Source organism: Trichogramma pretiosum, unplaced genomic scaffold (assembly GCF_000599845.2).
Source record: "Trichogramma pretiosum strain Unisexual culture from Peru unplaced genomic scaffold, Tpre_2.0 scaffold42, whole genome shotgun sequence".
In the NCBI taxonomy this organism is placed as follows: Eukaryota; Metazoa; Arthropoda; class Insecta; order Hymenoptera; family Trichogrammatidae; genus Trichogramma; species Trichogramma pretiosum.
The window spans coordinates 1,375,317-1,402,557 of NW_019641653.1; the positions used below are offsets into that span (position 1 = coordinate 1,375,317).

Genomic DNA, 27,241 nt, shown 5'->3' on the forward strand with positions numbered 1-27,241 from the left:
TACTTTGCGTAGGAAAATATAACTGAGCTTCTTTAAGTTCACAATTAGAAAGTAAACTTTGTTTATATTTCCCTCTGTTTGTAAACATGACTGACGCGTCACACAAACCGCACACGCGCAAGAAAGAGACAGACTACAACTTTCTCTCACTAATCCGTCTTCAGTCTGTCTATGTATGTCCCAGTGAGCGCCAAGCCAACAACAGAGGCGAAAATACACGCGTCCGCTATTGAAAACCTAACCTGTGCGTCTTAGTAAACAGTGAGCCGGTGTCATTCCTTTCAGTTATGTGTTTTTGACGTGAAAAATCGTGAATAAGTTATTTCAATTATGGCAAATCGAACTGTCAAAGATGCCAAGTCCATTCGTGGCACGAATCCACAGTACCTCGTGGAAAAAATTATTAGGTCCCGTATCTATGATTGCAAATACTGGAAGGAGGAGTGCTTTGCACTCACGGCGGAACTTCTGGTTGACAAAGCTATGGAGTTGAGGTAAAGATTGTCAATAAGTTGTTACAATTTTACAATTATTCACATAAGGAGACGTAGAAGCCAGCCAAAATTTCCAAATTTCAATTCAGTTTTCTGAAACTTCTACTGAATATTTTGCCAAAAGGCTCTATGACGAACTTCATTTTGATGTTCTTAATGTCGCCATAGATCCTTTTGGCAAAATATTCAATAGAAGTTTTAGAAAACTGGATTGAAATTTTGTTATTTTAGCTGGCTTCTATATCTCCTTAAATTTAAACTCAATTTTAATTAACTATTTTCCTCCTTTTTTATTCAATAGGTACATAGGTGGGGTTTTTGGTGGTAATGTAAAACCAACACCATTTCTGTGTCTTGTGCTAAAAATGCTTCAAATCCAGCCCGAAAAAGACATTATAGTAGAGTTCATTAAAAATGAAGAGTTTAAATACGTCAGAGCCCTTGGAGCATACTACATGCGTCTGACTGGCACAGCCATCGACGTTTATAGGTACTTAGAGCCTCTTTTAGCTGACTATAGAAAATTAAGAATGCAGAATCGACAAGGAGAATACAAACTTCTGACAATGGATGAGTTCATCGATAACTTATTGAGAGAGGAGAGATTGTGTGACGTCATTTTGCCAAGAATTCAAAAAAGACACGTTTTGGAAGAGAATAATGAACTCGGTAAATATTTTGAAAATAGTTACAAATTTTATGATTTTTTATGTTAACTCTTTATTGTATTATAATAATCAATGTGATAATAATTGATATTTTTTCAGAGCCAAAAATATCTGTACTGGATGACGATGTTGATGAAAATCTTGACAGTTCTGAAGAAGAGGAAGCAGCAATCAACAATAATAAAAGGAGATTAGATATTCTTTCATCGGACAGAGATCGGGACAGAGAACGTGGCAGAGACAGAAGGGTATCTGATCGTAAAGATAGAAGATCTAAGTCAAGAAGTAGATCGAGATCACGTGACCGAAGGGACAGAAAGAGAGAAAAAGATAGACGTGATCGACGAGACCGCGAGCGAGACCGTGACAGAGAAAGGGATAGAGATAGAGAAAACAGAGACAGAGACAGGGACAGGGACAGAGATAGAAACAGGGACAGAGAACGAGAAAAAGACAGGGAAAGGAGAAGAGAGAAGGACAGACGTGATCGTCGAGATCGCGATAGAGATAGGGATTAAATGTAATTAATATACATTTAATAGAGTAATTTTATAATGTAAATGTTTGTAAACTTAGAGATAAAAATAACATTAAGTAAAAAATAAATAATTTTTGGAGTGAATCGAAGATTTAAAAGTCTTAATTTTTCCTCTCAAATATCCTTGTCCTGCAAGGTTTCGCAAGTAAACATGTATATTCTAACGTTGGCATGGTAAACACCAATTGATCAAACAGTATCATCCACTCTGCAGTTGCAGTTTGCTACTATCAATCGACATGACGATATGTCTTGGTCCTCTAGACTCAGGAAAAACTCTTCTAATGAAAAGACTCGCGGACGAGGAAATAGATGAGGCTACTGTGACCGAAAAGACTTTGAATGTTGAAACTTACCGCGTTTTGAGTCCTAACTGCAAGTTTGATATTTTAATCCGAGAATGTGGAGGCACTATGGCACCTAGGTGGAAGGAATATCTACTTAATGTAAATTTAACTTTTACAACTCTTTTTATATTAAAAATTGAAAATTAACACTCATTTTCATCAAAATAGGTCCAAAAGATAATGTTCGTTATTGACGCAAGCAACTTGTGCCAAATATCCGCTGCTGGTGTACTACTCTATACCTTATTAACCGATCCGAGCTTGCAAAAAGTAAGATTTGCTCTTGTACTGTCCAAAATGGATTGGTCTTACCGTCAAATGAGAAACGAAGCTTTGCTTATGCTTCAATTTACTCGACTTAAAAAGGAAGTTAAACAAGAGATTCAAGTTTTAGAAGTCAGTGCTTTAACTGGGGATGGTGTGGATAAGTTGAAGGAGTGGATATTTGATCCAGTAACTTTAGAAAATGCTAGCAAACACAATTAAAATATCAGTATTATATATTGAAAATCTATATTGGTTTATGATGATATCATATCATTATACAATCATTGTATTAAATACATCAGCAAAATATTAAAATGTTTGTTCATTTATGGAAACAAATGTCATTTCTCCATAAAAGGAGAGATTTAGTATTATGTATAAATTAAATTACTTTAAACACACCAATTGTGGTAATTTTTGACGAAAGGTTTGCTTACCCTTTTTGAATTCTGATTTTTAACAATTTTTAAATTCATAAGTACAGCATGTCTGTACCATCGGCTAGCACATATTTACAACCATCACATGAGCTGTCTATATAGTTTTTATATAGTTGCACACAATTACTCTTACAGCAATTGAAAAATTCTCAGTTAGGCACGACATCATAATTCTTCATTCATGTTTATTTAGTGTATCCTCGTTAAATCTTCGACGATTTTAACAATGTCGTCTACAGTTGCGTCTTTTTTCATACCACCACCCTCGTCGATCTACAAAATACAAAAATAGTAAATAATTTTTTAAAGCGCGCTTAATTTATTTGTTCATTCAATTAAAATACTTACGGTTAGACCTTGGATAACTTCTGTCATTTTTTCATGATTCAAATCCAAAAAGCTTTCAATTAAATCGCCGTCGACAAATCCTTCGCACGCTTCAATTTTTAGGTCTGTATTGAAACTTCTCCAAAAGTGATGTTCGATTTTTCCTACACTTTTGATGACGTTTGTCAATCTGTCTTCAAGACTTTTAAGGAAATCATAAAATGAAGTCGGTATTTGCGTAACTAAACCAATGGCTCCACTAACAGTTCCGAAGAGAACGCAACCCGAGGTTGGAGTACTGGATTCTCCTAAATGCTGCATAACCAACGATCCATGTCTGAATACATTTACCATGTCACCTAAATGGAATTGACCAATTTCTTGCATTTGTTGTCGTTCTTCTTCTGATGTAGCCGCACTATTAAACAAATAAACGAATATGTATTATGTAGCAGAGGTATTAAATTATCAATTTTTACAAATTAAGTTATTATATACCTGTCTTTTTGACACACAAATAGATTGAAACAGTTTTCGGCACCCAAGAAAGTATCGTCGTCCAAAATTTCGATAGCCGTCATCCAATTAGGATTGTAGTCCCTTGCCATTTCTTCGAAACTTCCCTCCATTGTTTTGTATTGTAACAATGTTACAGAGCGCATAAGATCTCCGATGAGAACAAAATCACCTTTTGTTTTCAAATATAAAGCTATAATGTTGTTGAAGTGGCTGCATTCCAATCTAAGTTCTTTCTCAGCAGTCCATTCAAACAATCTAACTGTACTGTTGATACTTGCTAAAAGCTTTCCATTGAATTCCACAAGCGAATAACATGAACCTTTTATTTCTTTCTCAGCCACCTAAAAGAGAGAATATCTAAGTTAAAAATCATTCAAATGTAAATTTTTACTTCAAAATATTAGTCCTTTACTTGATTGAGTTTTCCATCTTGCCATTGGAATATTAAAATTCGACCCATTTTTGGCTCGGACTCATCAGGATTTATCAATGCTGTACCAACAACGAAGTATGGAGTTGCATCATCTCCCAACTTCGTTGAAATCAAAGACATGGCATATTCCGTTGGCATTAAAGTATGGGCATGAAGAACTTCAAAAGTATGTTGATCGATGATCAACAAATTATGAACTTCGACTTCCTGCCCGCAATCGGCGGCAGTATTGGCTGGCTTATTGTGAGAGTTATTCTGAGTACTGTTGGAAATTGATTGTACCGTCGTTGAAGCTGATTGACGAACTGTATTTATACCATTTTGTTCCATAACATCAATGCGCATAGTGATAACACCAAAAGTTTGAGTGCTCTCTTGATAAGCGATTCTTCGAGGTGATTCTCCCAGTGGCACATTTCTAATATGCAATTTTTGTATTTCGTCGATTGTGCCAATGGAAACTAATAAAAAGATATTGTTATTTTACATTACAAATTATAGAAATTTAAAATTATTTTCAATATTTTATCATTTACCTGCAAGATTTGTGGCAAGAGCCAAACTGTCAGGATATGATTCTGCGTTAAGTGAGCACATATGGTTAACTTCCTTCATATTTACATTGCTGAACACAAGTTTATGGTTTGAACTATATATGACTGTTGGCCTATCAGAGCAGGCAAATACATTAGTTGTTGAAAGCGATCTAAATGTTTTTAAAACTGTGGGTTGAGTGCCAAGAGTAACTTTTTTCTTGTCCATGAGTAATCCGTTTTTCTGATTCAATACGAAATAGTACATGCTACCATCACCCAAAGCGCACAAAAGATATGTACTTCCCTCGAAATTCGTCATCAGTATTGATCTGGGAATAATTTCTCCCCCAAGTAATTCTTTATTTATTTCTTCCAAATTTGGCAAAGTTAATACACGAACGGATATGTCCGTCCATAAACCAACTGCTACAAGTTTGGCATCGTTTGTACCATCTAATGGGGTAATATCAAGACATGCGACTTCATGTTGGAGTTCAGTTGAAGCCTTAGAAACTATTTGATTATCAGATATTTCCATAAAATATAAATCTTTTCCAGTAGCACACAGCAATTGTGCACCATTACAGGCTACAACACTTATGCTTCTTTTGTTTTCTGGTGACCACTCAGATACAACACTTTTTAATTCAGTGGAAATAAGTCTAGCTGATGTTGGTGTTACTTGTAGTATCAAGGTATTGGTGACATTACCTGTGTAGAAAGTTTGCTCATCAGCAACAAAGCCTGATATTTCAGTTTCTTCTAGTTCTTCTCCATTCAGCATTAATATTCTTGTCTGTCCAACAAATGATAGTACTATGGTATTGTCATAGGTATCATTAGCAACTTTTAGAGCCCACATTCCTTTTATGCCTGGCAATTCAATTAAAGCATGTTCATGAATTCCAATTCCATTTCTTATGACTCTTAAAGATCCTTCTTTGAAAGCACCTGAGCAAGTAACAATTTGTCCTTGCCCTTGTCTTTCAAGATCTACAACCGCCATATCCACAATCGGAGCTAAATTTGTAAATGACTCCATAACAACACAGTAAGAACCGGTATCATCTGCTTTAGTGATCAGTTTCACTAGTTGTGAATCACCCAATCTACTACCAATAAAAATAACACCATTGTCCAAGTAAGTAATACATTCTGGAATACTAACTTCACCAAGGAATTCAACTTTCAGATCTTTTACATAAGGGGTGCCATCTGATCTTTTATCATGCTCTAAGAATAACATAAATAAACGTCCAGCCATATCACCCAATAAGTAACGTTGCCCTTGATTGTCTACTTTGGCATAGCATGTGATGGTACTTTGCTTAATAATTGGTGGAATGACAGAAACAAAAATGTTACCATCATGATACAAAATACTTTCTTGTCCAATAATAATTGCTCCTCCAATTGGTGAAGGTACTGGAATAACCATCATGGCCTCACGTTCAACATTATCTTGTCTCCATGGAATTTTTACAAACTCTTTGTCTCTCACTGATATTTCATGTGTTTTTACATGTCTTCCATTTATGTCTTGATGAATTAATATTAAAGTTGGATTTGCGCAACCATGAAGGAAGTTGACATCTTGTACCTGTATAAGACAAATAAATATAACAATTTATAACTAATATGTTTAGAAAATAATACATAGTATAAAAAATACACATTACATTTTGTTCATCCATTCGAATGGAAGAGGCCTTGAGTTCTGGATTATCTTTGTCAAGTGGTATAATTTTAAAAAGACCATCATACAGCCTCAAACCAATAACTCTTGCTTTTGGATCAATAACTGCTTTAATGCCTGTTTCTGATGCTTTACCAATTCTGTCAGCAACATTTCCATGTGCTTTAGTTATAATTTCAATGTTTTCTCCCTCGCCAGTACATTCCAATATCATGGCATTGTACCTTGTTGTCAACAAGAAAAGCAAGTCTTTTTTCTCATGCTATAATAAAAAATGGCATTATTATCACTGAGCTAAGATTTAAATTTAGCAGAAAAAATGAATAATACGCACTTGTGGTCTGAAAAATTTAATAACTGCAATTTTTCCATAAATGCCGACTTCTTTGATAGCTCTCAGACCCTCCGGTGTTACGAGATAAATCTCGAGACGCATATTTTTGGCCAATATAAGATTGAGATCGGTAGGTGACGTGAAATTACCTTAAGTACACGAAAAATAAAAAATCATGAAACAACATAATTTTTTGCCTGTGTAATCAATGACAACAAATTGATAAGGTTATAGCTTACCGGTTACACAGGCGGTCACAGCGGTGGGTTTGTGAGCCGTTACAACGTAGTGATGTGCCATGTTTGTAAAATATATTCTATCAACACAAACTAGTTAAAAGAAAAAGCTATCAACTTTAATCTTCAAATTTTCATTTGACCGATCGCTGTGAGATACGAAAATTCTCGATTGTTTGTTATGCAAAGAACTCGTGTTCGAGGTTGGCGTTCTCTGTAAGCTGCTCAGCTCAGCACGGTTTGCCGCCGACACTGATAGACGAAGACCGACGGTAGTGTCAATGGTGGGAGAGTTCGCGAACACAGAAGTTATAGAAGCCTAAGAAGTAAGAAGAGCTGCGAATCGCGATAATCGTCAGACATTTGAAGCTCGGCGCCAAAATACGAAGTAATTACACAATTTTTGTTTCAATTGCGGTTTATTAGGTACACATCTATAAATTTCCTTGCTGTAGCGTAAAGGAGTAAAAATAAAGAGAAAAAATTATTCGGTGATTATTTTTTATCGGAAGCATAAACATTTTTTACGATTAATGGATTCATTTAAAACAAAAAAAATTTTATAAAATAAACCTAATTCTCAATCATAATTGTCAGAAAAATATGAAAATAAATAAGAAAAGCAAAAGTTTTTAGAGGGCTGAATAATGAATGAAATCATCTTTCATTCGGTAACTGGCATCAACGTGCGATGCAGTGCGAATCGCTGCCTTGACCTTGCAAATATTCGCATCTTTGCGACTCAGCCGAATGTGTCGCAATATGCGAAAAGCTATGTATAATCGAGGTTATGTTGGTGCGAATATTTCAGAGGCGAAGCAGAAAACGTCCATCAAACACTAGCACACGACATGTGACGTGCAAAATTTGATTTCGGACTTGAAAATTATGAAAATTGGTGTGAACAAGACACCATTGTTTACGTGCATATTTTTCTAAATTTTATCCTCGTTTATTGTGTAAATAAATTGTGATCATGGAGGAAGACGAAGGTGTCAATATTCTCGAAAGCTTTTCCGATTTTATGGAACGGGATACCAGAGGAGAGGAGGTATTTAAATAGTGTTTTTGTTTATTATCACTGTTTCAAGCTTACTTTTGATTGATTAAAATTTTAAAAATTTCCTTATTATTTAGATACTTACCTATGGAATCGCAGGTATTGCTTTGCTCACAGCGATGTATAAAATAAGACCTGTAAGTAATTTGATCTTACATAATTCTATATTAAATACAATACTATGAGCTTAACCAAAATATTGTCTTTTTTCAGTTTGCTAAATTTAAGAAACCATCCGATGTGCCTAAACATTTTTTTACTAAGAAAGTACAACTCGAAGGAACTGTCAAAAACATTGAGCCTTCCATGGAGCCTTATTTGTTGGTTGATCATAAACCTTTAGTTCCTTTACCAAGATTAGGATCACCCAAATATTTGCCAGTTAAAATAGCTGGAGTTAATGTTCAAGGAAATGGTAAATATATTTAATTCAAATAATTTTTTATTTCAAATAAAAATATTATTGTTATACATTAATGTTTTGTTTTTGCAGGTCTGAGTTGGTTACAAGCTGTTGTTAAAGATAAGAAAATTAAATTTATACCAGTTAAAAAAGACAATCAGTTTTTAACTTGCATAGTAATTGTTCCACAAAATAATAAGGTAAAATATACCAGAATTTTCCATTTTGAATCAAAGTTTACAAAAATTTGAAATTAATTTGATTATAATTTTGTTTCCTTAGGAACCAATTTCTGTTGGTAAAGAATTGTTAAGGGTAGGATTTGGAACTGTTGAAGATTTAAAAGGTGTCACACCAAAAGATCATGATATACTAAACTACTTGAAAACTCTTAAATTAGCACAAAAATGGGCAGAAAAACAAAGAAATGGTATTTGGTTCTACAAATACCCTCCTACTTTTTATTGGAAATTAAAGATCAACATAGATAATAAGTTAAAATCTTTAATTCCAGTCTCAGTGGCAAATTACTTTAATTTATAAGTATTTATAGATTGTTATTAGATTTATTCTTTTGACTATAGTAAAAAAAATGTAATAATGTGATGAATATCAATGAACTCTAAAGTTGATTTTTAAAATGATTAAGAAATGAAGTTATTCAATTATATATCCACGATGAAAGTATACTATATATATTTTTATAAAATTTAAAGATAATAGTTTATACTGTGCTTATTTTAGTATGCAAATAATAATGTGTTTATCAATTTAATACACTTTTTTCAATTATTTATAAACCAATTTTATTAATTCATATTGAATTTTACAATTTGATGAGAGTAATTAACTAACAATGTTTTAGATGAAATTTTTCTATCTTTATCTTCGATTTTTCAATCAATAAAGCACCACAACAACAATAGTTAATTTTTAATTTTCTTGGTAATTTATTTGACAGCTTTTGACATTAACTTATGTTATTATGTTCTAAAAATCTACAGTATACTTAATTATGTATTTTTTAGTTATGAAAAGTGCAAGTCTCTTTTGAGTTGGTCTTTTAAAAAATTTTTTAAATGGATGTGTACTTTGGCAACAGTTCTGATATTTTTTAGTTAACAATATAATTTCGAAATAATTACCTATAAATATGATAATCTAATTTTTTCTAAAATTCAAGAAACACAACTTTCTTTGAGTGAAAAAATGTTTTTCAGTGTAGATTTGATAAAAGACAGATTATAATACATATCAAACTCATTTTTCATTCTTACAGTTTTGTAAAAATTTAAAAGATAATATGAACTATACCTTTCAGCACTATGTATTCTATACGCACTTTATTTCTTTCTTGCATAAACACTGTGCACTAAAAATGTACAAATTTTTGATACATGAACTAATAACTGTTGTCGTTTTTTAGTATTTATAATATATATCAGAGTCCTAAAATTATCTGACAAGTCTTCTCATAATAGAATTAATCATATAAATATCAACTCTCTACAATTTTTTACACGATCAAGTTTAACAATTAGCAGTTAATCAATCATAATCAATGGACACATTTCTACAAAAATTAAGTCGTCAAGTTAGTCATTGTCAACTGCACTTTTGCTAGCAGATGTCTTTAACGATTTTATTTGGTTTTTAGAAGCTTTCAATCACTTTCTCAAACTTGCACGTAATAATTTTGTCTTAATTTAACGGATTTTGAAATTAAAAAGCTTGAAAAGCCTATCACCGATAAAAGTTTATAAAATTAAACATTTTAAAAGCATAACAATTTTACAAAGAATTTTCATGAAAACTTTGATATAAAGATAAGAACGAAATTCATCATTTAAAGAAAAATGTTGAGCGACCGCCCAGCTCAGTAATCTTCGATTAACACTTTTCCTCAATCAATTCCATCGTTACTTTCGTCAAACTTTTCATTGAAAATTCCCGTTTTGGTAGATCTTAAAATAATCATAAAAATGCATTACTGCGACCTAATTGTTTAGGTGTCATTTTGTCTGTCTTCTCTACTCTCAAATCAATGTAAATACGCTAATTTCGTTAAATATCTAATTTTAAATTCTTCTTTAAAACATAGACTCAAATTGAAAATGAAAATACGTGTGTTTCAAGCGAAGTGACTATTTTGTCACGTCATCCATTCGTTCTGTCACTTTTCCTTATCGACTCTAATATCTTTGATAATTCTTTTTTTACATTATATTCATACGATCGTCTAATACAGGTATGGATTTATGTTTCTTACAGAATAAAAAATGATTTACAGAGGGAGTTTCACATCTCCATTCGAGTTTCCGAACCTCTCTACATAGAATTATTTGCAATCTCTGGTTGAAAATTATTGCCCCATTTATAGTTGAAAAACGAGAGAGAACATTGTGAAAATTTTCTAAATTTTTCCTTTATACAATCCACGTAATCAGTCTTGCGAGAATATGTTTACAGTTTTTAATACATTACAATTATATAGTACACACACACATTTGAAAAAAAAGAATCCTCTCAAAAATTTGCTACGGTTGCTTTCGATTGTCTTACATATTATATAATAATCTCGGAAAAAAGTGTTGAAACAATCGCAACACAGTTATTACAATATACATTCATATCAACCAGTAATGCAAATTAAAAAATTACGCAATCGATACTCAGTATCGCATAATAAAAACGCATCGTGTATTACAATTACTCTATCATAAGTAAAAATTCACATCGCGCGCTCGAGCGAAAATTCGATTGGTCTTTTTTTCTTCGCTTCGTTGCATCGTCGTCGTCGTCGTCATCGCGTGCGCCGCAACGGAAGCGAGAAAAAAAATATTCTTAAACGCGTCTCCGTGCACCACCGTTCAGAACTGCGACTCCTGCACGACGATTTCGACGTCGGCCTCGTCTTCGTCCTCGTCCTCGTCTTCGTCGTCGTGGCCGTTGTCATCGTCGTCGTCGTCGTAGTCGTCGCCTTCGTCATTGGCAAAGGTAACGCGTTTATTCGCCCGCGCGATGCTGCCCTCGGGGGGCGACCACTAATGCTATACCGTGATCTCTTGGATTTGCACGCGTTTCTTAACGCCACTGCTCAGTGTGCCCGAGGCCACAGAGGTGGCTGCGGACGAACCACCACCTGCACCACCACCACCACCTCCAGCCTGTTGTTGCAGCGAGCAACTCAGCGAGCTGGAGGTCCTTTGCGGCGGCCTCGGCGGATGCTGCTCCTTGGGGCCGCGCGGCAACGTCGCCAGGCGACTGGCCTGCATCGGGTGCGGATCCTGCATGTGATCCTGCAAAGTAAACAAGACACATTGTGTTGCGGAGCTTTTTAAATAATACAACAACGTGTTTCGCGATTTAATCCGACCGCGAGTGGATTATTTTATAAGGCCGGTGCTACTTTTAAGGGGAAATCAAATTTTACAGTCGGCGAGCTGTTCTGCACCATAGGTAGTAGTAGCATATATAGTATGAAACTGCCCGCACTAAACTGCAGGCCCGTGATTTCGCTCTCCGTTTTTATTTTTACGATCGCGTTACGGTCTTTTAAATGCTTCAACAGTCCAACATAAAAGGGGAGTCGTCGGCTATTCGATTCTCGCGCAAGCGGTATAAAGCGATACGCCGACGAGCAATAAATTCTATTTTATGCTTTGCTGCATCGGAGTTATTTAATTATTGACGAACGTTCGTCGAAGCATGCAGTACACATAGTACACGTATAGAGTAAATGAAGAAAAAAAAATTCGAAGAGCCTACCTGAATCGACGACGGACTCTTGGGCAGCGTCGTGTAACACGGCGGCAGGTCCGTCGTCACGGACAGCCGATGACGCGGATCCTTGGGCGATCGATGATCGTTCATCATGGGCATGGCGAGGCTCTGCATGTCCTGGCCGTTGGAATTGGTCGGGTTGGCGGTGGCGGCGGCCTTGCACGCGGCCAGAGCTCGCTTCTTGTCCCGGTCGCGCTGGTAATAGATGCCGGCGAATATGAGCATGTTGAGCACGAGGAGGATGCAGCCCACGCCGACGGTGATGGCCAGGGCAGTGGTCGTGCTGTAGTAGTGCTTGGAGGCGAGCCGCTGCAGCAGCTCGGCGCCGTCCTTGCCCTCCTCGAGGAGTCGCGGGCTGCTGCTGCTGCTATCCTCCGACGGGGCGGCGGCCAGCAGCAGCTCGCCGTTCTCGCCCGTGGTGGCGCACGAGGTGCTCGAGGTCTGCGAGCTCTGCGACTGGCCGTAACGAGTCGACGAGGCGTAGGCCGCGCCGGGCAGCGCCAGCGGAGTGTACCATTCGTCGCGCACCGGCCCCGAGTACAGCAGATCGCCCTTCTCGCGGAAGTGGTGGTGGCGCATCGACACGTCGTCGCCCGGTTGATGCAGCTGCGGTATGAGATTCAGCCACACGGCCATCTTGTGACCGCGGTAGTGATTTTTCATCTTTGGTTTCAGAGCTGTATACGAATTCGCAACGATGCATTAATCACAATGCGACGATCTATGCGACGGTAAATAAAGAAAAGCGTATTCGTACCGATCATGAGGTACTGCTGCGTGTTGGTCTCGTACTTGTCCCAAGTGAGGCCTCGATAGCGCGTCTTCTCCTTGACGGTGCCGTAGTCGACCGACTCGATGGCGTGCGGCTCGTTGGGATTGCCCGTCTTGGCGAAGTTCGTGAAGAAGGTGAGCACCGCCTCGGCCACCACCTGGTCGGCGCGCGAGAAGTTCTGCGGGAAGAAGCGACCGCCCAGAGTCAGCGGCAGGCCGAGTATGTAGGGCAGCGACTCGCCCCGTACACTGCCCAATCGCTGCAATTGGGCACAAAAGAGAACATTATATTTTACACAATATTCGATGTACCTATATAAATCGAGCGCGAAAAGGTATACGTGCGAGGATAATTTGCCTTTGGGGGCTGAAATTGAATAATACGCCGGGCGCGGTTGCGCCTGGCGTATAGTAGTAAGCGAGAAAGAGGAGAAGAGGTTGTAAAGCATAGCTCTAATTATACCAGACACTTTTCCATCGCTTAGTCAAAGCTTAGAGCCGAGAGGAGGGCACGAAATACGCGCGCGCACACACTTTGAGTGTTATAAGGTACGTACTGTACCGCACGTACGTTTCGCGCAGCAGCAGTAATTACGAACTAACGACTTTTCTTTCGAAGAAATTTCACACATACGAGTGCGCGACGTGCGTTCACGTATATGTGCGCAGATACACATATACGTGCGCGGGGAGAAGAGCATCTAAGAGTACAAAGAGAGAATAGGAAATTCGCGTTTCGGGTGTGGAGCTCGTGTGCGGCTATAATAGCGACGTGTAGTACACCGTATGAGTGTAATTCTAATGCGACCCACGAGTACACATACACACATCGAGGCAGGGAAAAAAAGCACCTCGCTCGACTTTGGCTTTTAATTTTAATTAAACTTGGCAATTTTTCCACTAATTCGAGCGAGAGTGGGAGAGAGAAAGGAAGGGAGTCGACTCCGGGGCCGAGGCGAAATAAAAAAAGTTCGGACCTCAATAGATTCAAAAGCCGGAACACGGCGTGGGGGGGCCTCGTCGTCGTCGTAGTCGCCGTAGCACCGAGAGCGAGTGTCGAGTGAAAGAAGCTTTAGATTTTGACGACGAGTAATTTCGTAAACGCGCAGCAGCAGCGAGAGAAAACGAAACTTTGATGCGAGCCGGGGGCTCATATTGAAACTGCAGCGAGCAGTAGTCGGCAACGCAGGGGGCAGAGGACTGCCGCCGCCACTGATGCGAGCGTAATTCATCAGGCTCTCTCTCTCGAGTCCACTCTCATTCCTAGCTCTCTTTCTCTCTATTACTCGTCCATTATGCTGATGAATTTAATTTGTCTACGAGGCTGCAGGGCACACGAACAAGAGAAAGAGAGAGAGAGAGAGAGAGAGAGAGAGAGAGAGAGAGAGAGAGAGAGAGAGACCAGATAAAAACAACAACAGTGTATAGGCGAGAAGCAAAAGTTCGTCCAAAGTCTCGACGTCGAGATTTCCTACGTCGAAAAGGGAAAATTTTAATTGCTCCCGCGCGCGCTCACGGCCGAGCTTGCGCAAGCATCGCAGCTATCGCCCCATTCATCGAGATTTTCTTTTGCAGCAGCCTCTGTTTCTGTTAATATGCTCTGACCCTTTCTCACCCCCTCCCGGCCGTATCCTCTGTTGCTGATTTGCATCGCGTCCAAAGTAATTTTCCGGCTTTACTTTCAATTGCGCTAATTTTTCGATATGAATGGAACGCCGTGGAAGATCCAAAATATTCTCGGATCACCCGTGATTCAAGACGCGATTGCGTACAGTCGAGTATTGATTTTTTCGCGTTCTCAAAATTTTTCCCTGCTTTTACGCGTATAGAGGAATAAAAGTTTAGGGTACATCTTAAGAGTTGTTGTACACGATATGTATGAAAAAAGTCTTTTCACGAGTACAAAGAGTCAGCTGAAGCTGCTCTCAAGAGAAAAAGATGAGTAAGAAGGGCACTCATTTCTTCCGGCACTGTCTGACCCGAATGATCGAACGAACACCGCGTGTACATGGTAGATTCTCTATCAAATCCAATAAGGGAAATATTTTCATTTTAAAATGTAAAAATTTTTTGACGTATTTGTAAATATTGATCATACGTATTCATGCAGCAGATATAGAATACAGCGTAAAAAAGAATTAGACTATAACAACAAGAACGTAAAGTGAGTACATATTATGCATGGAACTAGAAAAAAGTCGATCCTTTATACTCGCTGGCACGAAGCCTCTCCCAAAAAATCTTCTGCAAATTTTCGGACGAGAAAACGTTCGACTATGCATATACGGGGGGTAAATTACGCTTTCAGGGAGTCTCGCACGTACTCGTCCTCTCTCTCTCTCTCTTTGAAGTTAGGATTATATTCAATTTATGCAGGCGCGCAAGCGAGGATGTGAGATTTGACTGCGCCTGATGCTTTGCTTGTGCCACTAAAAAGAGATAAAGAGAGAGAGAGAGAGAGAGAGAGTGAGACGCAAAAAGCAAAGCACGCGGGGGGCAAGTAATGCGATACTCGCGAGCTCGGGATATAAGAAAGTATTTTTTTCACGTTTTTACGGCTCTTTGTACGGGGTGCGCGCGTGTATCACGAAGGAGGCCAGGATTCATAACTCGTTATTTGATATTTGGTAGAGGAGCAGGGTATCTGTTTCGAAGAGAAAATATTTTTCCTGAAAACAGCGCGTGAGCTTTGTTCGAATTATAATGCGTGCAAAAATCAACGATGAAAAATTATAACCGTGTCCCGGTGGAGCTATAGAAGATGAGGTTGAAAGGAGGGAAACAAAATAGAAATTAGCCAGAAATAATAACGATTTCCACAATACCTGCGGATACTCGCTATCCTTGCTCTGGTAGTTGAAGTGAAAGAAGTAGGTCTGGGCGCCGCGCCGCGCGTGATAGAAGGCGATCTTCATCAGCGGGGCCACGGTGTGGCCGTCGCTCAGCGCCTCCATGGTGGACTCGCGTATGTTGATCGGGTGCAGCACCGGCTTGTCCCAGTCCGTGTACTCGTTGCGCACCGCGCTGAATATCTCGTTGAGATGATAGAAGTAGGCGTTGCGCACGAAGGTGCGCAGCACGCGATTGCGCTGGTCCTCCTCGAAGCCGTATTGTATGTCGTTGGCGTTGAAGTCCAGGTAGGACTCGGCCGTGCAGACGCCGAGGACGATGGGCACCTTGATGAAGGCGTCGCTCAGCCGCTCCATGTCGAGGCTCGGGTCCGGGTGGCTGCCGTCGATCGGCAGGCTCGGTCCGATCGCCGGCATGAATCTGTGCCGCGGCGAGAATAAACAAAAATATATATGGTATATAGAGACCCCCGTTGCGTTATCACTTTTTTTCACAGTCGAGCGAGCTTTGGTTGGTGCACTGCGCGGCGCGCGTATTATACATAAAGAATCTTTTGTACGGGCGCGCACAGAGAGAGATCGACGATTCATGGCTTCGGCCTTGTTTTTCATTGCAGAAATAAATAAAATTCTAACTTATCTCTCTCTCTCTCACTCTCTCGCGTTTTTTTTTGTATTCCACCGAAGAATGCGATAATATTAAAAAAAAAAAAGATGGAGAAGAACAATAAATTTACTTCCATACAGCGCACCGATGCTCCGATCTCGCGGCAAGCTTCGCCCCCATTGTGCGCACGAAAAATAGATCGCAGGAAAACTTTTCATAATTTAATGAAAAAGAAAAAAGGGCTGCGCGCGAGAAAAAGAGAAATTGCATTATCTTTTCCCAATCTGTCTAAGCAAAGCCATTATGATCAGAAAATGAGCTCGCGCGAGACCTTATCTCGCTCGACTCCCCTCGGCTTCTCGAGAGATAATTATCATTTTCTAGCGGTCTCGACTTCCCCTTGCATATAAATATTATTCGTCCTCTCTGAGATTTTTATCTTTCCAGAAAAATAATTCATTAATTCTTTTATCTCATCTTGAATCAAAAAAGAAACTTGACCTAACCCAACTAGAAAACTGACATATATCTCCAGAATTTTAATAAGTGAGGTTCTTCATCGCACATTCAATGCTGAACCATTTCCAATGCGTTGCCTTATCAAAATTTTAGTTCCCTTATTTGTAACATTATCTTTTTGAAAAATGAAAAAAAGTGTGAGCAACATTCTGTCAAAAATTCAATGCAGTTTACAAGAATGTAAACAAGATAGTCTTACGACACCCGGTTCAAAAACTCGTTTTCGAGACCATCACGAAACTTCCACTGGGAGAACGAAAAAGAAAAAACCGCGAGGCATTTTATTATTTGATGCTAAGCGACACGAGCGACGTAGACATATATATATATATACGGAGGCTCGCATATGACTACATCATATGTGTGGGAGGGTGGCGCATAGCGATGCTGCAACTACACGCGCGTTTTCAAAATGCTCTACCTTATATAGCCCGGGCTGAAATAACTTGTATCGTTACGATATAACATGTCGGGCGAAGCGCGCCTTGGTCTTTCGGGCGAGATTATGTAAAGTGTATTCCCGCAAGCGTCGCGCAATAGAGGTAGAAAGAGAGAACTGCAGCATATCAAGAGCTTTTACATACATAATACCTCCGCGCGCGCGCGCTCGTGTGCACCGGAGCTAGCTCACCCACATATATGAAAGATATATATAATACATAAACCCCCGGTGGCGAAGTCGCGACGACGACGACGACGACGACGGTGAAAGGGCCGAAGTGAAAAAAGAAAATAAAAAACGAGCCGACGCGCTGCAAGTATATATTGTGTAAAGCCAAGCAGGCGACGAACACTGTACGTAAGTATATAATTCATATATGTTACGTACTTAATTTCGGTGAGCTCGACCCCGAGGAGGGCTTCGAGGCTGACCTGTCGCAGGCACTCGGCTATGTCCTCGTCGGTGGAGCGACAGTCGAGCTGCTTGGCGACCTGTTCCCGCAGATCGTTCGGATCGTGCACCGCCGCCCAGGGACTCAACGCCGAGCCGCTCAGCAACACGACGTTGTGAAATAGACCTGCGAACAAAAAAAGGAAGACTGATGCAGTGAACTGTATATACTACTACTATACGGCACATGTGCAGCTTACAAGCGATATATATGTTGCTGATAAATTACAACTTATTCCCGCCGCCGCCCCCAGTGCCCAGCACAGAGAGAGAGAGAGATAGTACAATAGAGAGGCTTCCAATCCGAGGAATAAAATTTCGTTATATATATAGACGTGTACGTATAGCATTGTGTGTTGGCCGGGCGTGGCAAACGTAGAATTTCATTTCTCCGCGCGCGCGGGTGAAAAGAGGGAAAAAAAAAATAAAATATATATGTACATGTAGAAAAAGTCCAATATAACCACGAGCAAAAAGCACGATATACGTATGTAGCGCGTAATACTAGAGCTGCTGCTCTCGGACGAACTGCGCGTGCCTGAGTGGCAGAAGTGAAAAATTTAATTTAAATCCTATCAGAGCCAGGCTCCGCGTGCTGTGTTATATAGTATATATATAACACACGCGTACATCCTGTAAATTCGGTTCCTATAAAGCCGGTGCGTGCGTGCGCCGTTGTATTTACATGTATACAAGTTATATGTGTATCCAGGTATTCGCTCGAGCGACGTCAGCGTCTTACAAAGGGCCCCGGCTCGGTCTCGCGTTACATTTATGTATATGCATCGTACACGACATACGGCATAAACTAAAAAAAAGTGCAATAAAATGTTTTCTTTTCGTCGCTACTGCGCCTGTGGATAATACGACGAGAGTCTTTAACGCATTGCTCTTCGCGCGCGACAGCAGCAAGTATTAAAACGATGACGAGATAAGGATATTGGCCTGGAGCGTTGCCAATATCGATATGGCTTTTCTCACTCTCGGCCGTCAGCTTCTGTACGTACATACGCGCATGCATATACAGTGCTAATGATACGCTCGGTATCTCGGGCCAATTATCCACAAGTTCGGAGAGAGAGAGAGAGGACTGCATGAACGTATACAGGAGAGATTCTAATTATACTACGTTAAGTATTCGACAGGTTCGCAAAGATAACGAATATTTTTCTTCGATTTCGACGCTCGTATAATAATACAATGCAATACGTACGTGCGGTGGTCAACGAATAGATATCTCTCTCTCCCTCTCTCGACTTTGGCAAATTTACAATTCGTCCATTTGTAGCCGCGTATGGTGCGATACATTTGTCGGGGCGTATTTTATATTTGCTATATAATACGCGCGCGCGATAACGCCGATGCACACACGGATGTGACGAATTTTTAATTTTTATATGTTCTCTTATCCGCGCGCTGACGGGGTGAAATCGAATCCCCGGTTGCGGTGCGCTCGAATTTCGTCAAATATAATTCAGGAGAAAACACGAGCGCAAGATTCATTGATTGTTTTGAAGCTGACGTGAAAAAAATCAACTGTCCACGTGCGAGCCGCAACTCAAAAGCCGAAAATTGATATTAAAAAGCGAGAGAGTTTCAATTTGAACATATACCATAAACTATACTCTTTCCGCGGAACCGCATGCGTATTAACGTGAGAGATTTCATCTTTTTCACCTAATGTATGCGCATTTATATACATTAGCTGCGTGGTGAAATTCGCAGTAATTTATAACGTACTCATCTTGCAAATGAAATTCACTTTGTATATGAGCGTCGAATAAAGCCGAATGCCCCGCATGTGTTACCAACGACACAATTGAGATTAAAATCAATATTCGGACTCAATTCTAGAGCAACACCTCACTATATATAATCATTCAGTTTCGATCTCTGTAAAAAATAAAGAAAAAAATCGATCACACTTTGCAAGCGAGAAAATAGATATATCGCATCCAATTCAGATGTCTATGTACGATTCTTTGTGCGCGAATCATTTCTCGTGCACTGGCATTTGCATCTCTTTTGTAAATTTTCCAGCTCGCCAGCTTATATAGGTGTATATTGCGAGTGAATCCGATCCGAATTTTATTAGAAAGACGACACAGAGACGCAGTATTTTTTCGTTTGTCGCGACAAAAAAGAAAGGACTCAAGCAAACAAGATTAGGTACGTCGAGTTATCTTGCCTTCGACATAAAAAATGAAATGTTGGTCGACAAATCTGTTGCGGAGCCTCATATTAACAAAATAAAAAAAAACGAAGAAACAATTGTAATTAAGAATATTATCTTTCTACCAACAACAGACTTTCGTTGGAAGATGATTGCGAGATGATTTTCATAATTTTTCGGAATTACGCTTCTTTCTTAGTTTTTCGTTGGTCATTTGAAAGAATAATAACTTCCCTGCTTGAGACTTTGTATTGAAACCCAAAAAAGCACATTTAATAACCATTTATTAGAGATTATTTACAATATCACTGACAAAAAAACTGAAATTTCAATATTTTTTTATTTACAAACTAAAGACTTTAACTAAAAACCGCTTCGATATTTCGATACACGAGGACTTCCACTTTCTCCAAATATTTTATGTTTATTCTTTCACTTGATTATAAACTAATAACAAGTTCTTTTAACAAGCTAATTTAACATGTAAAGTTAGATAAGTATAGGTGCGCGCGGTTTGTTATGATGCCTCCAGGCAAATCAGATGTTCGGTAAAGTGACCATTTCGTGACAATCTGAAAACGCCCTATTACGTTTCTAACGAGTGGAAAACTCATTTATAATCAATGTTTTTTACGTCACGTTTCCTTATATATTTGTTTATTGTTAATTGAGTAAATGAAAATATGCTTTTCTAATACAAACACGGTTTGATTTAGAATTGGAGTATTCGATCTGTAATGACGATCGCATTGATCGTAATCGTACCCAATCTAAGTTATGAAGAAGCAGCCTATATTGTAGCGTCATGTATCTCTATGTCTCTCTTTCTCTCTCTTGCATCTACGCGTGCGTTTGAGCTACTTTCTCTGCGTCCAACAACGTGTAGATCTTATTTAGAAAGCATAAGTCCAGCAGAGTAGGGCCGACGTGTATTACATAGCTGAGTTCTATTTTTATTTCTCCTGCGTATGTTATAATACTCGAACGGCCCCAACCACACTGAATTTTCGATTTCTAATGAAGCGGCTCCATTTGCTCACATATCTCTTGAGTTCGTCCATGTGTTTGCCTATTCGATATGTAGTCAGTACACGTTTTAACTCTACAGCGTGAACAGAGGTAGATTGCGTCGACTTCCACAAATTATTTTCGTGTAACAAAAAGAAATAAAAAAAGTATAGTAACTATTGGAGAGTTTAAAGAGCTTACGTGTAAAGAAAACTTTGATGAATAATCATATGATATTGATAAACTTTATTCCTTGCTCATGCGTTGGGAGGGCCCACTCCCAAATTTCCGAGATGTTTTTGGCAAAGAAGACATGGATCAACTACTCTCAGATTTAATAAATGACTTCGATCGTGAACGGTATCTTGAAATAGATTTCATCATTTTTTTCGTGGCTCGCAGCGGCTACAAGGACGAGCCCGAGGAAGTTGACAAAGAAGGCAAGCCAATGCTGCGTCGCACCACTGCAGTGCATCTCGCGTTTAAAATCAAGCCCAGCCCTGGCTTTTACCCCATGATTAGGGTGCTCTTTAACATATACGATAAATTTCAAGTGAATTACACCGACGAGTCCGGCGTAACGCATTTTCACGTGGCCTGCAGCTGCGGCTTCGTCGACATCGTCGAGAAATTCCTCGAGCACGGCCAGGATCCCAATTGCCTCACGAAAGAGACACTCGATTCACCGCAGACTGTTGCTCTGGCTAATAAGCACAGGCAGGTGGTCGAATTGCTGCTGAGAAGCCGCGCGAACGTAAATGTCTGGAAAGGGTTGGCACAGACTGCGCTTCGATGGGCAGTGACGAATATCAAGCCGAGCAGGATCGATTCAATCTTGGATCGTGGCGCTGATCTGTCTGAATTTGTTTTTCCGACTCACATCGACTTCGCCGCTGCAGCCTATGAAGAGCGTCGTCGTTCGACCTATTTTGAATTGGTCCTAGTATCTAGAATTCTGTCCGTCGTCGATCGTCTCGAGACCAGAGGATACGAGATGGACCGTAGAGGCGTTCTGACGATCATGGAATTATTCTCCGAGTACAAATTGTTCGAACGTGCGAATAATCTCGAAGAATATTTGCGTATCGACGAACGCTTCGCGTGCGAAGCAAGAGGAATACTGATAAGTCCAGGGCTGTCGCTCTACGACGTGATCCTGTTACAACCCCAAGAGACGACGAGACGACTCACATCCTGCGACTTCACGCGGTTGCAGCGCTTGCCTAGATGGTACGAAAAGGCTTGCGTTGCACACCTGTGCGAAAAGTTGTCGAGAGGATTTTTCCGCAGTTGGGCCATAGAATTTTTCATGCATACGACGTATTGCCGATTGTCAATCCTTTGCTGTGAAATGATCATCGACCAGCTGAATAATCGAGATTTACGTAATATTTGCTACGCGGCCGCAGGCCACGACTCTTCGCATGAGACATCGGACATTTTTTGCGATGTTTTATTTTGTTTTTTATATTTGCTATTAATTATTTGCGTACTTCAAGATATTGTAATATTTTAAAATAAATTTGGTATAATTTATATAAACTTTAAAAAATGCATAGTGATTTTCTTATTGTTAAACTTACGATGATGAAAATGAATATCTGCATATTCCATCTTTTTCTCAAATCACTTTTGGGCTCTCGAACTTATTCTCGATATTTCAACTTATTTCTCATGAGTTTGAGGTTGTTAAGACACGAAGACGAGAAATTCCTACGTTTCGTCAACCCTCGCATACCCTTACGGGAATCATGAAGATCGCGCGAGTCCTTGCCTTACTCAAATTTACGCAATCATGTAAAGAAAAAATAAATGGTAAAGCTGAGAAGTTTAAAAATAAATTTTAAAAAATCATTCAACTGTATTTAATGAGATAGTAAAGGGTGAGAAAAACAATTCATGAATGTATTAACAGTTTTTCCCATTAGCAACACGTTATCAATGAAAACCTTTTAAACAATATAAATTATACTTGCTTCAGCGACCCAAAAAACCAATAATACAGCCCAAGTTGCTGTGAAGAGCGCGTATATAAGTGCTCTAGTGCCACCAGTTGTCACGGACTGTGTGTATTCGAAAGAAAGAAACATTTTACTTGAAACAATGTTAAAAGTTTAAAAAAAAAACACACACACGCACACGTTTGAGTGCGCCTGTAACTCAAGTTCAACGACCCGCGCGCGAGGTGAACAATCGCAAAAGCGAGAGCTTTTACCCACAATTTACACGTACGTCGCTTTAGTTGGCCGAAACTGCGCGAAAACAAGTACGACTCTACCGAGAGAGAAAGACAGAAAGAGAGAGAGAGAGCGAGAAAATCATACCACGCATAGTAAAGCGTCGCACATCTAGAGCACGAACGAGAAAAAGAAACGCTGGGGGTATATAAACGTAATGAGAAAGAGGCCTTGTCGTGGTGCGCGACGACCCTTTTTTTTAAGTTCATTTTTTTTTATTTTTTCAAGGCGAAAAATAGAATAAAAAAATCTGTTTCCACCGTTGCTGCTGCTACGCCATTCGTGTGTGCGGGCCGTGCACCCCTAATTGCAGAGAGAGAAGAGAAAAGTCTCAGTGCTACTTCTCCGTAATTATCAAAAGGACTCGCAGTCAAAAATGTGGTCGTAGTACATACGCGCGCGTGTGTGTGCGCGAGTAAAATTGAAGGAGCTAACTCAGACACGGGGCTTCTTTTTTTTTTGGACGGAGAGTACCCGTACGGCATGAGATTACACGTAGGACCGATTCTATTTTCTTGCGGTCGTTTTAATAACAGGTGCGTTAGCGCATTTACTTGGAATAGAGTTAATTTTTTTTCTTCAACTTTTCTATTTTCACAAGCTTTTAGTTTCTCGGCGTCGCGTGTGATTCGGGTAATTTAATCTTCCTTGGCACTAAAAAAGTTTGCCGCATGAATCTTCATTAAATTCTTTTGATTACATGTAATGGTTTTTCCGTCAATTTTTGAGGGCTTTAACGTAAAAACTGACTTCGGCAGAAGAAAAAAAAAAAGAAAAAAATTACTTTAGCTCGATATAAGATGTAATTTTTAGGAGCCCAGCTGCATTTGCTTCAAACTGGATTTCGCGTTGCCAAGGGGAGTAGTCACTATCGCGAAGCTCGAGTTCATTTCCTGCGTCTATCGTGCCACGCGCGTCGCATCTCGTATCTCGCGCAACATGCCAGCGACTCAATATTTATCACTATTTTTTACTTCAATTTTTTGCGTGGAATATATCCCGAAAAAGATCAAAGAAGGCAATCGCGATCAATAAATATTCCGCGTGTTTTTTTCCCGCAGATACGTATTGGCAAGAGCGGCGTTAAAATTTAATATTATATCATCGATACGAAGCTGGTAAATGCAAGCTTTTTGCCCCGACTGCTGCTGCTGCCGCCGCACGCCAACGTATTACTTGCAAAGATCAAAGGTATAAAAGTTAATATATACTCTGTGTTTCATATATAAAGCGAACACATTTTAGTAGCGAATATCTTGGCTTTGCGTGCTGCATCGGAAAAAAGAAGACATTACACGGCAGAGTATGCTTTCACGATCATAGCATTTCATCCTGATTATCGGTAAGAATATATTGAAATGAATCGCTATTGAATTTAATGTAAGGAAAAAAATTAACGACGCAACAATTTTAAAATAAACTCTTTGGTAACTTCGTGCCTGTACATTATTTTCAGTAAAAAGATAAAATAATCTGTTGTCAAGTTCTCGACTAAGGTACATAAAAAGTCTTAGCTATTTTCATACAGCGAAATATTTCATAAACTATGAAAGAAACTTACGTTTTTTTCTAAAATTTACGTACGTAAGATAAATTGAGGAGCGTATACGTACTCCGTTCAACTATTGGGTAAGTAAAAATCAATATAGCTTGATACGTAGTAATGAAGTCACGGTAAAACTTGCAAATTGCTGCCCTTCGTCTTTTCGAGGAACTGCAGGCCTCTTTTTGAGTTGACCAGTGCCCAATTATGCACGGCTATACTACATGAGTAAATACCTTTTCCGAATGGAGCCAGCAGCAAATAGTTGACCAGAGCTGCCCCGGTGTCGTGGCCCATCAGGGTGACTCTAGTCGGGTCGCCGCCGAACGAGCCGATGTTCTCGCGTATCCACGTGAGCGCCATGGCGATGTCGTGCAGGGCCAGATTTCCACTGTGCGCCGATTCGGCCGATTCCGTCAGAGGCTTGGTGCGCAGAAAACCTGAACGATGCGTTGTGCATCGAAAAAGAAAATGTAAAAATTTTTACGTCAATTTAGTGCCGTTGAATTTTCATTGTGCTCAATGGGATCGATCAGTGTGGGAAATGAGAAGAAAAGGGAAGCGGGGGGTACAGAAAAAATCGCGTAGAAAGAGCAAGCAAGTTTTAATGGTTTTTGTGCATCGAGAAAGGGGAAAAACTTTTTGTTGAAATTTCTTCCGGGAATTCCTGAGACTTCTCCCCCCTGGAGTATAATCGGAAAACAGCGAGAAAAGCAGAGAAGCTCTCCGTTTTAAATATCGAACTGCACGAGCAGGAAGAATTCATACTTCTTGCAGCTCGTTATATCGAGAGCGATCAAAGGGCAACTGCGGATGCGAGATGATAATACGCTACTACATGGCAAAACTTGCGAGCGAGCGCGAGTTTGCTTCATTAAAGAAGATTCATTTTAATCGTCTCTACAAGCTCTCCAACAACGCTATATATCAACTGAAATATCAAAAAGTTTCACCGTGCGCGAGCTTATTTATTAATAATAACGCGAAACTCGTGGAAATTACGCTCTTTATAAAGAGGCCATAAAGTTGGCGCGCGCATGAGAGGAGAGCTGCGAAAGCTGCAGGGGGGGTAAAAATAGCCTTCTGTACTATGATACTTTACCCAAGATCCCAAGACGGTAATTCAGGGTAATGACAATGACGTGTCCGGCGCTGGCTAGTACCGAGCCGTCGTAAATGTGGCCGCTGCCCCACTCGAAGCTTTCACCGTGAATGAAAACCATTACGGCGTAGGGCGCCTCGAGTCCTCGTGCACCTGTGCATGCGGAGAGTCATATGGTAAATTATTACTATCTCGTTATATATCCTGCGCTTCTCGTCTTATTTTCAATCGCACACACGCGAGACAGTTCGAAGCTTGGAAACGACAACACGCGAAAACTCACCGCTTCCTGGTATGTACAGATTGAGATAGAGGCAGTCCTCGCTGTGATTCGAGACGTACTTGAAGAGCCTGAGCAGCTGATTGTAGCGGGCCAGCGGCATGTCCTGCAGGGCCGCCGTGCGATTGGAGATGTCGGGCAGCTTCTGCGGACAGGCCGGGCCGAAGGTGTCGGCGCGCTTGGTGCCCTTCCAGCCCTGGGGCGGCTGAGGCGGACGGAACCTCAGATCTCCCTGAGGAGCGGCCGCGTACGGTATGCCGCGGAACACCTCCACCGGATCCAAGTGTTGGCTGTTCAGATCCTGAAACCCGGGCGTTATAATTGTATAACGTTGAGACGATGATTTATGCATTGATTTGAGGAAAGCGTGTGCAAGCTGCGTACCTGCAAAATGCCACGAATCTGTCCGGACTTGGTGTCGACGATTCTTGAGGCGTATCTCATGGCTGGCACGGCTGCGGCCGCGCTCACCGACTCGGCGTGCAGCATCAGAATCATCGCGAGGCAAAAAACGAGGCAGGTAGTCCTCGGACACGGAGCAGCAGGACTCGTCACCGTCGGGGGCGGCGGCGGCGGCGGCGAGGATCTCGTGAGCCAACGACGACGACGCGACGGCCGGGCGAGAGTCGGCGGCGGCATCGCTGCAGCGACAACAACGACAACATCCGCGGTCGGCCGAACGAGGACGCAACGAGGCCCGCTGCATGCCAGCTGAGCAGCTGCGCCGCTGCTGCTCGTTGCCACGGATCTATGCAGCGCTGCGATGCCGCGGTCGATCGACTCGGGGTTGGGTCTTACGATGGTTCTTCGTCTCGCGTCACCATCGCATCGTGCGCCAGGCCACACCAGTGGCTCCCGACGATCGTTTCCTTGCGCGACGATTTCTACGCTTTACATGTGTGTGGAATTGCAGCTGTCGTCGCGAGCGCTGATTTATTCTGGTCCTCCACCTGTCTGTAATACAAAGAAGAGGAAAAAATCCATGATTAGAATATGTAAAGATAAAAAAGTATTGAATTAAGTATAAACATGGAGAGCAGACTAATCACACCTTGGCATGGCGCGGCAACCGACAGCGGCGGCCAATTTCGGAGTGAATATCAAAATTTTTTATTATAATATATAAATGTATATTTTATAAGCATATATTGAATCTATATTACAGGGAGTTTTGTTGAA

General features: G+C 40.3%; 5 protein-coding genes across 5 annotated transcripts; 3 read left to right on the forward strand and 2 right to left on the reverse strand.

Moving 5' to 3' along the window:
• The first annotated feature begins 194 nt into the window (after positions 1 to 194).
• Positions 195 to 1,743, forward strand: LOC106651870 (pre-mRNA-splicing factor 38). The gene is made up of 3 exons (XM_014370560.2): positions 195 to 494; positions 796 to 1,163; positions 1,262 to 1,743. The coding sequence occupies exons 1-3, from the start codon at positions 331 to 333 to the stop codon at positions 1,678 to 1,680; spliced, it is 951 nt and encodes a 316-aa protein (XP_014226046.1). The 5' UTR covers positions 195 to 330; the 3' UTR covers positions 1,681 to 1,743.
• Positions 1,744 to 1,939: 196 nt separating this feature from the next.
• Positions 1,940 to 2,536, forward strand: LOC106651798 (ADP-ribosylation factor-like protein 16). The gene is made up of 2 exons (XM_014370464.2): positions 1,940 to 2,146; positions 2,216 to 2,536. The coding sequence occupies exons 1-2, from the start codon at positions 1,940 to 1,942 to the stop codon at positions 2,531 to 2,533; spliced, it is 525 nt and encodes a 174-aa protein (XP_014225950.1). The 3' UTR covers positions 2,534 to 2,536.
• On the reverse strand, positions 2,530 to 7,111 carry LOC106651824 (DNA damage-binding protein 1). Its single transcript, XM_014370490.2, has 8 exons — positions 6,839 to 7,111; positions 6,600 to 6,748; positions 6,249 to 6,527; positions 4,570 to 6,169; positions 4,013 to 4,494; positions 3,580 to 3,941; positions 3,103 to 3,499; positions 2,530 to 3,027 (listed from the first exon to the last, which is right to left on the reverse strand). The coding sequence occupies exons 1-8, from the start codon at positions 6,897 to 6,899 to the stop codon at positions 2,944 to 2,946; spliced, it is 3,414 nt and encodes a 1,137-aa protein (XP_014225976.1). The 5' UTR covers positions 6,900 to 7,111; the 3' UTR covers positions 2,530 to 2,943.
• Positions 7,112 to 7,554: 443 nt separating this feature from the next.
• Positions 7,555 to 9,073, forward strand: LOC106651875 (protein C3orf33 homolog). The gene is made up of 5 exons (XM_014370565.2): positions 7,555 to 7,886; positions 7,973 to 8,032; positions 8,109 to 8,310; positions 8,389 to 8,498; positions 8,581 to 9,073. Exons 1-5 carry the CDS (start codon positions 7,812 to 7,814, stop codon positions 8,839 to 8,841), a joined length of 708 nt encoding a protein of 235 aa, XP_014226051.1. The 5' UTR covers positions 7,555 to 7,811; the 3' UTR covers positions 8,842 to 9,073.
• Positions 9,074 to 11,348: 2,275 nt separating this feature from the next.
• On the reverse strand, positions 11,349 to 27,232 carry LOC106651797 (neuroligin-4, X-linked-like). The gene is made up of 11 exons (XM_023460085.1): positions 27,114 to 27,232; positions 26,447 to 27,016; positions 26,066 to 26,363; positions 25,783 to 25,935; positions 24,917 to 25,120; positions 17,657 to 17,846; positions 15,678 to 16,122; positions 12,839 to 13,112; positions 12,067 to 12,758; positions 11,486 to 11,597; positions 11,349 to 11,422 (listed from the first exon to the last, which is right to left on the reverse strand). Exons 2-11 carry the CDS (start codon positions 26,699 to 26,701, stop codon positions 11,349 to 11,351), a joined length of 2,697 nt encoding a protein of 898 aa, XP_023315853.1. The 5' UTR covers positions 26,702 to 27,016; positions 27,114 to 27,232.
• Positions 27,233 to 27,241: the final 9 nt, after the last annotated feature.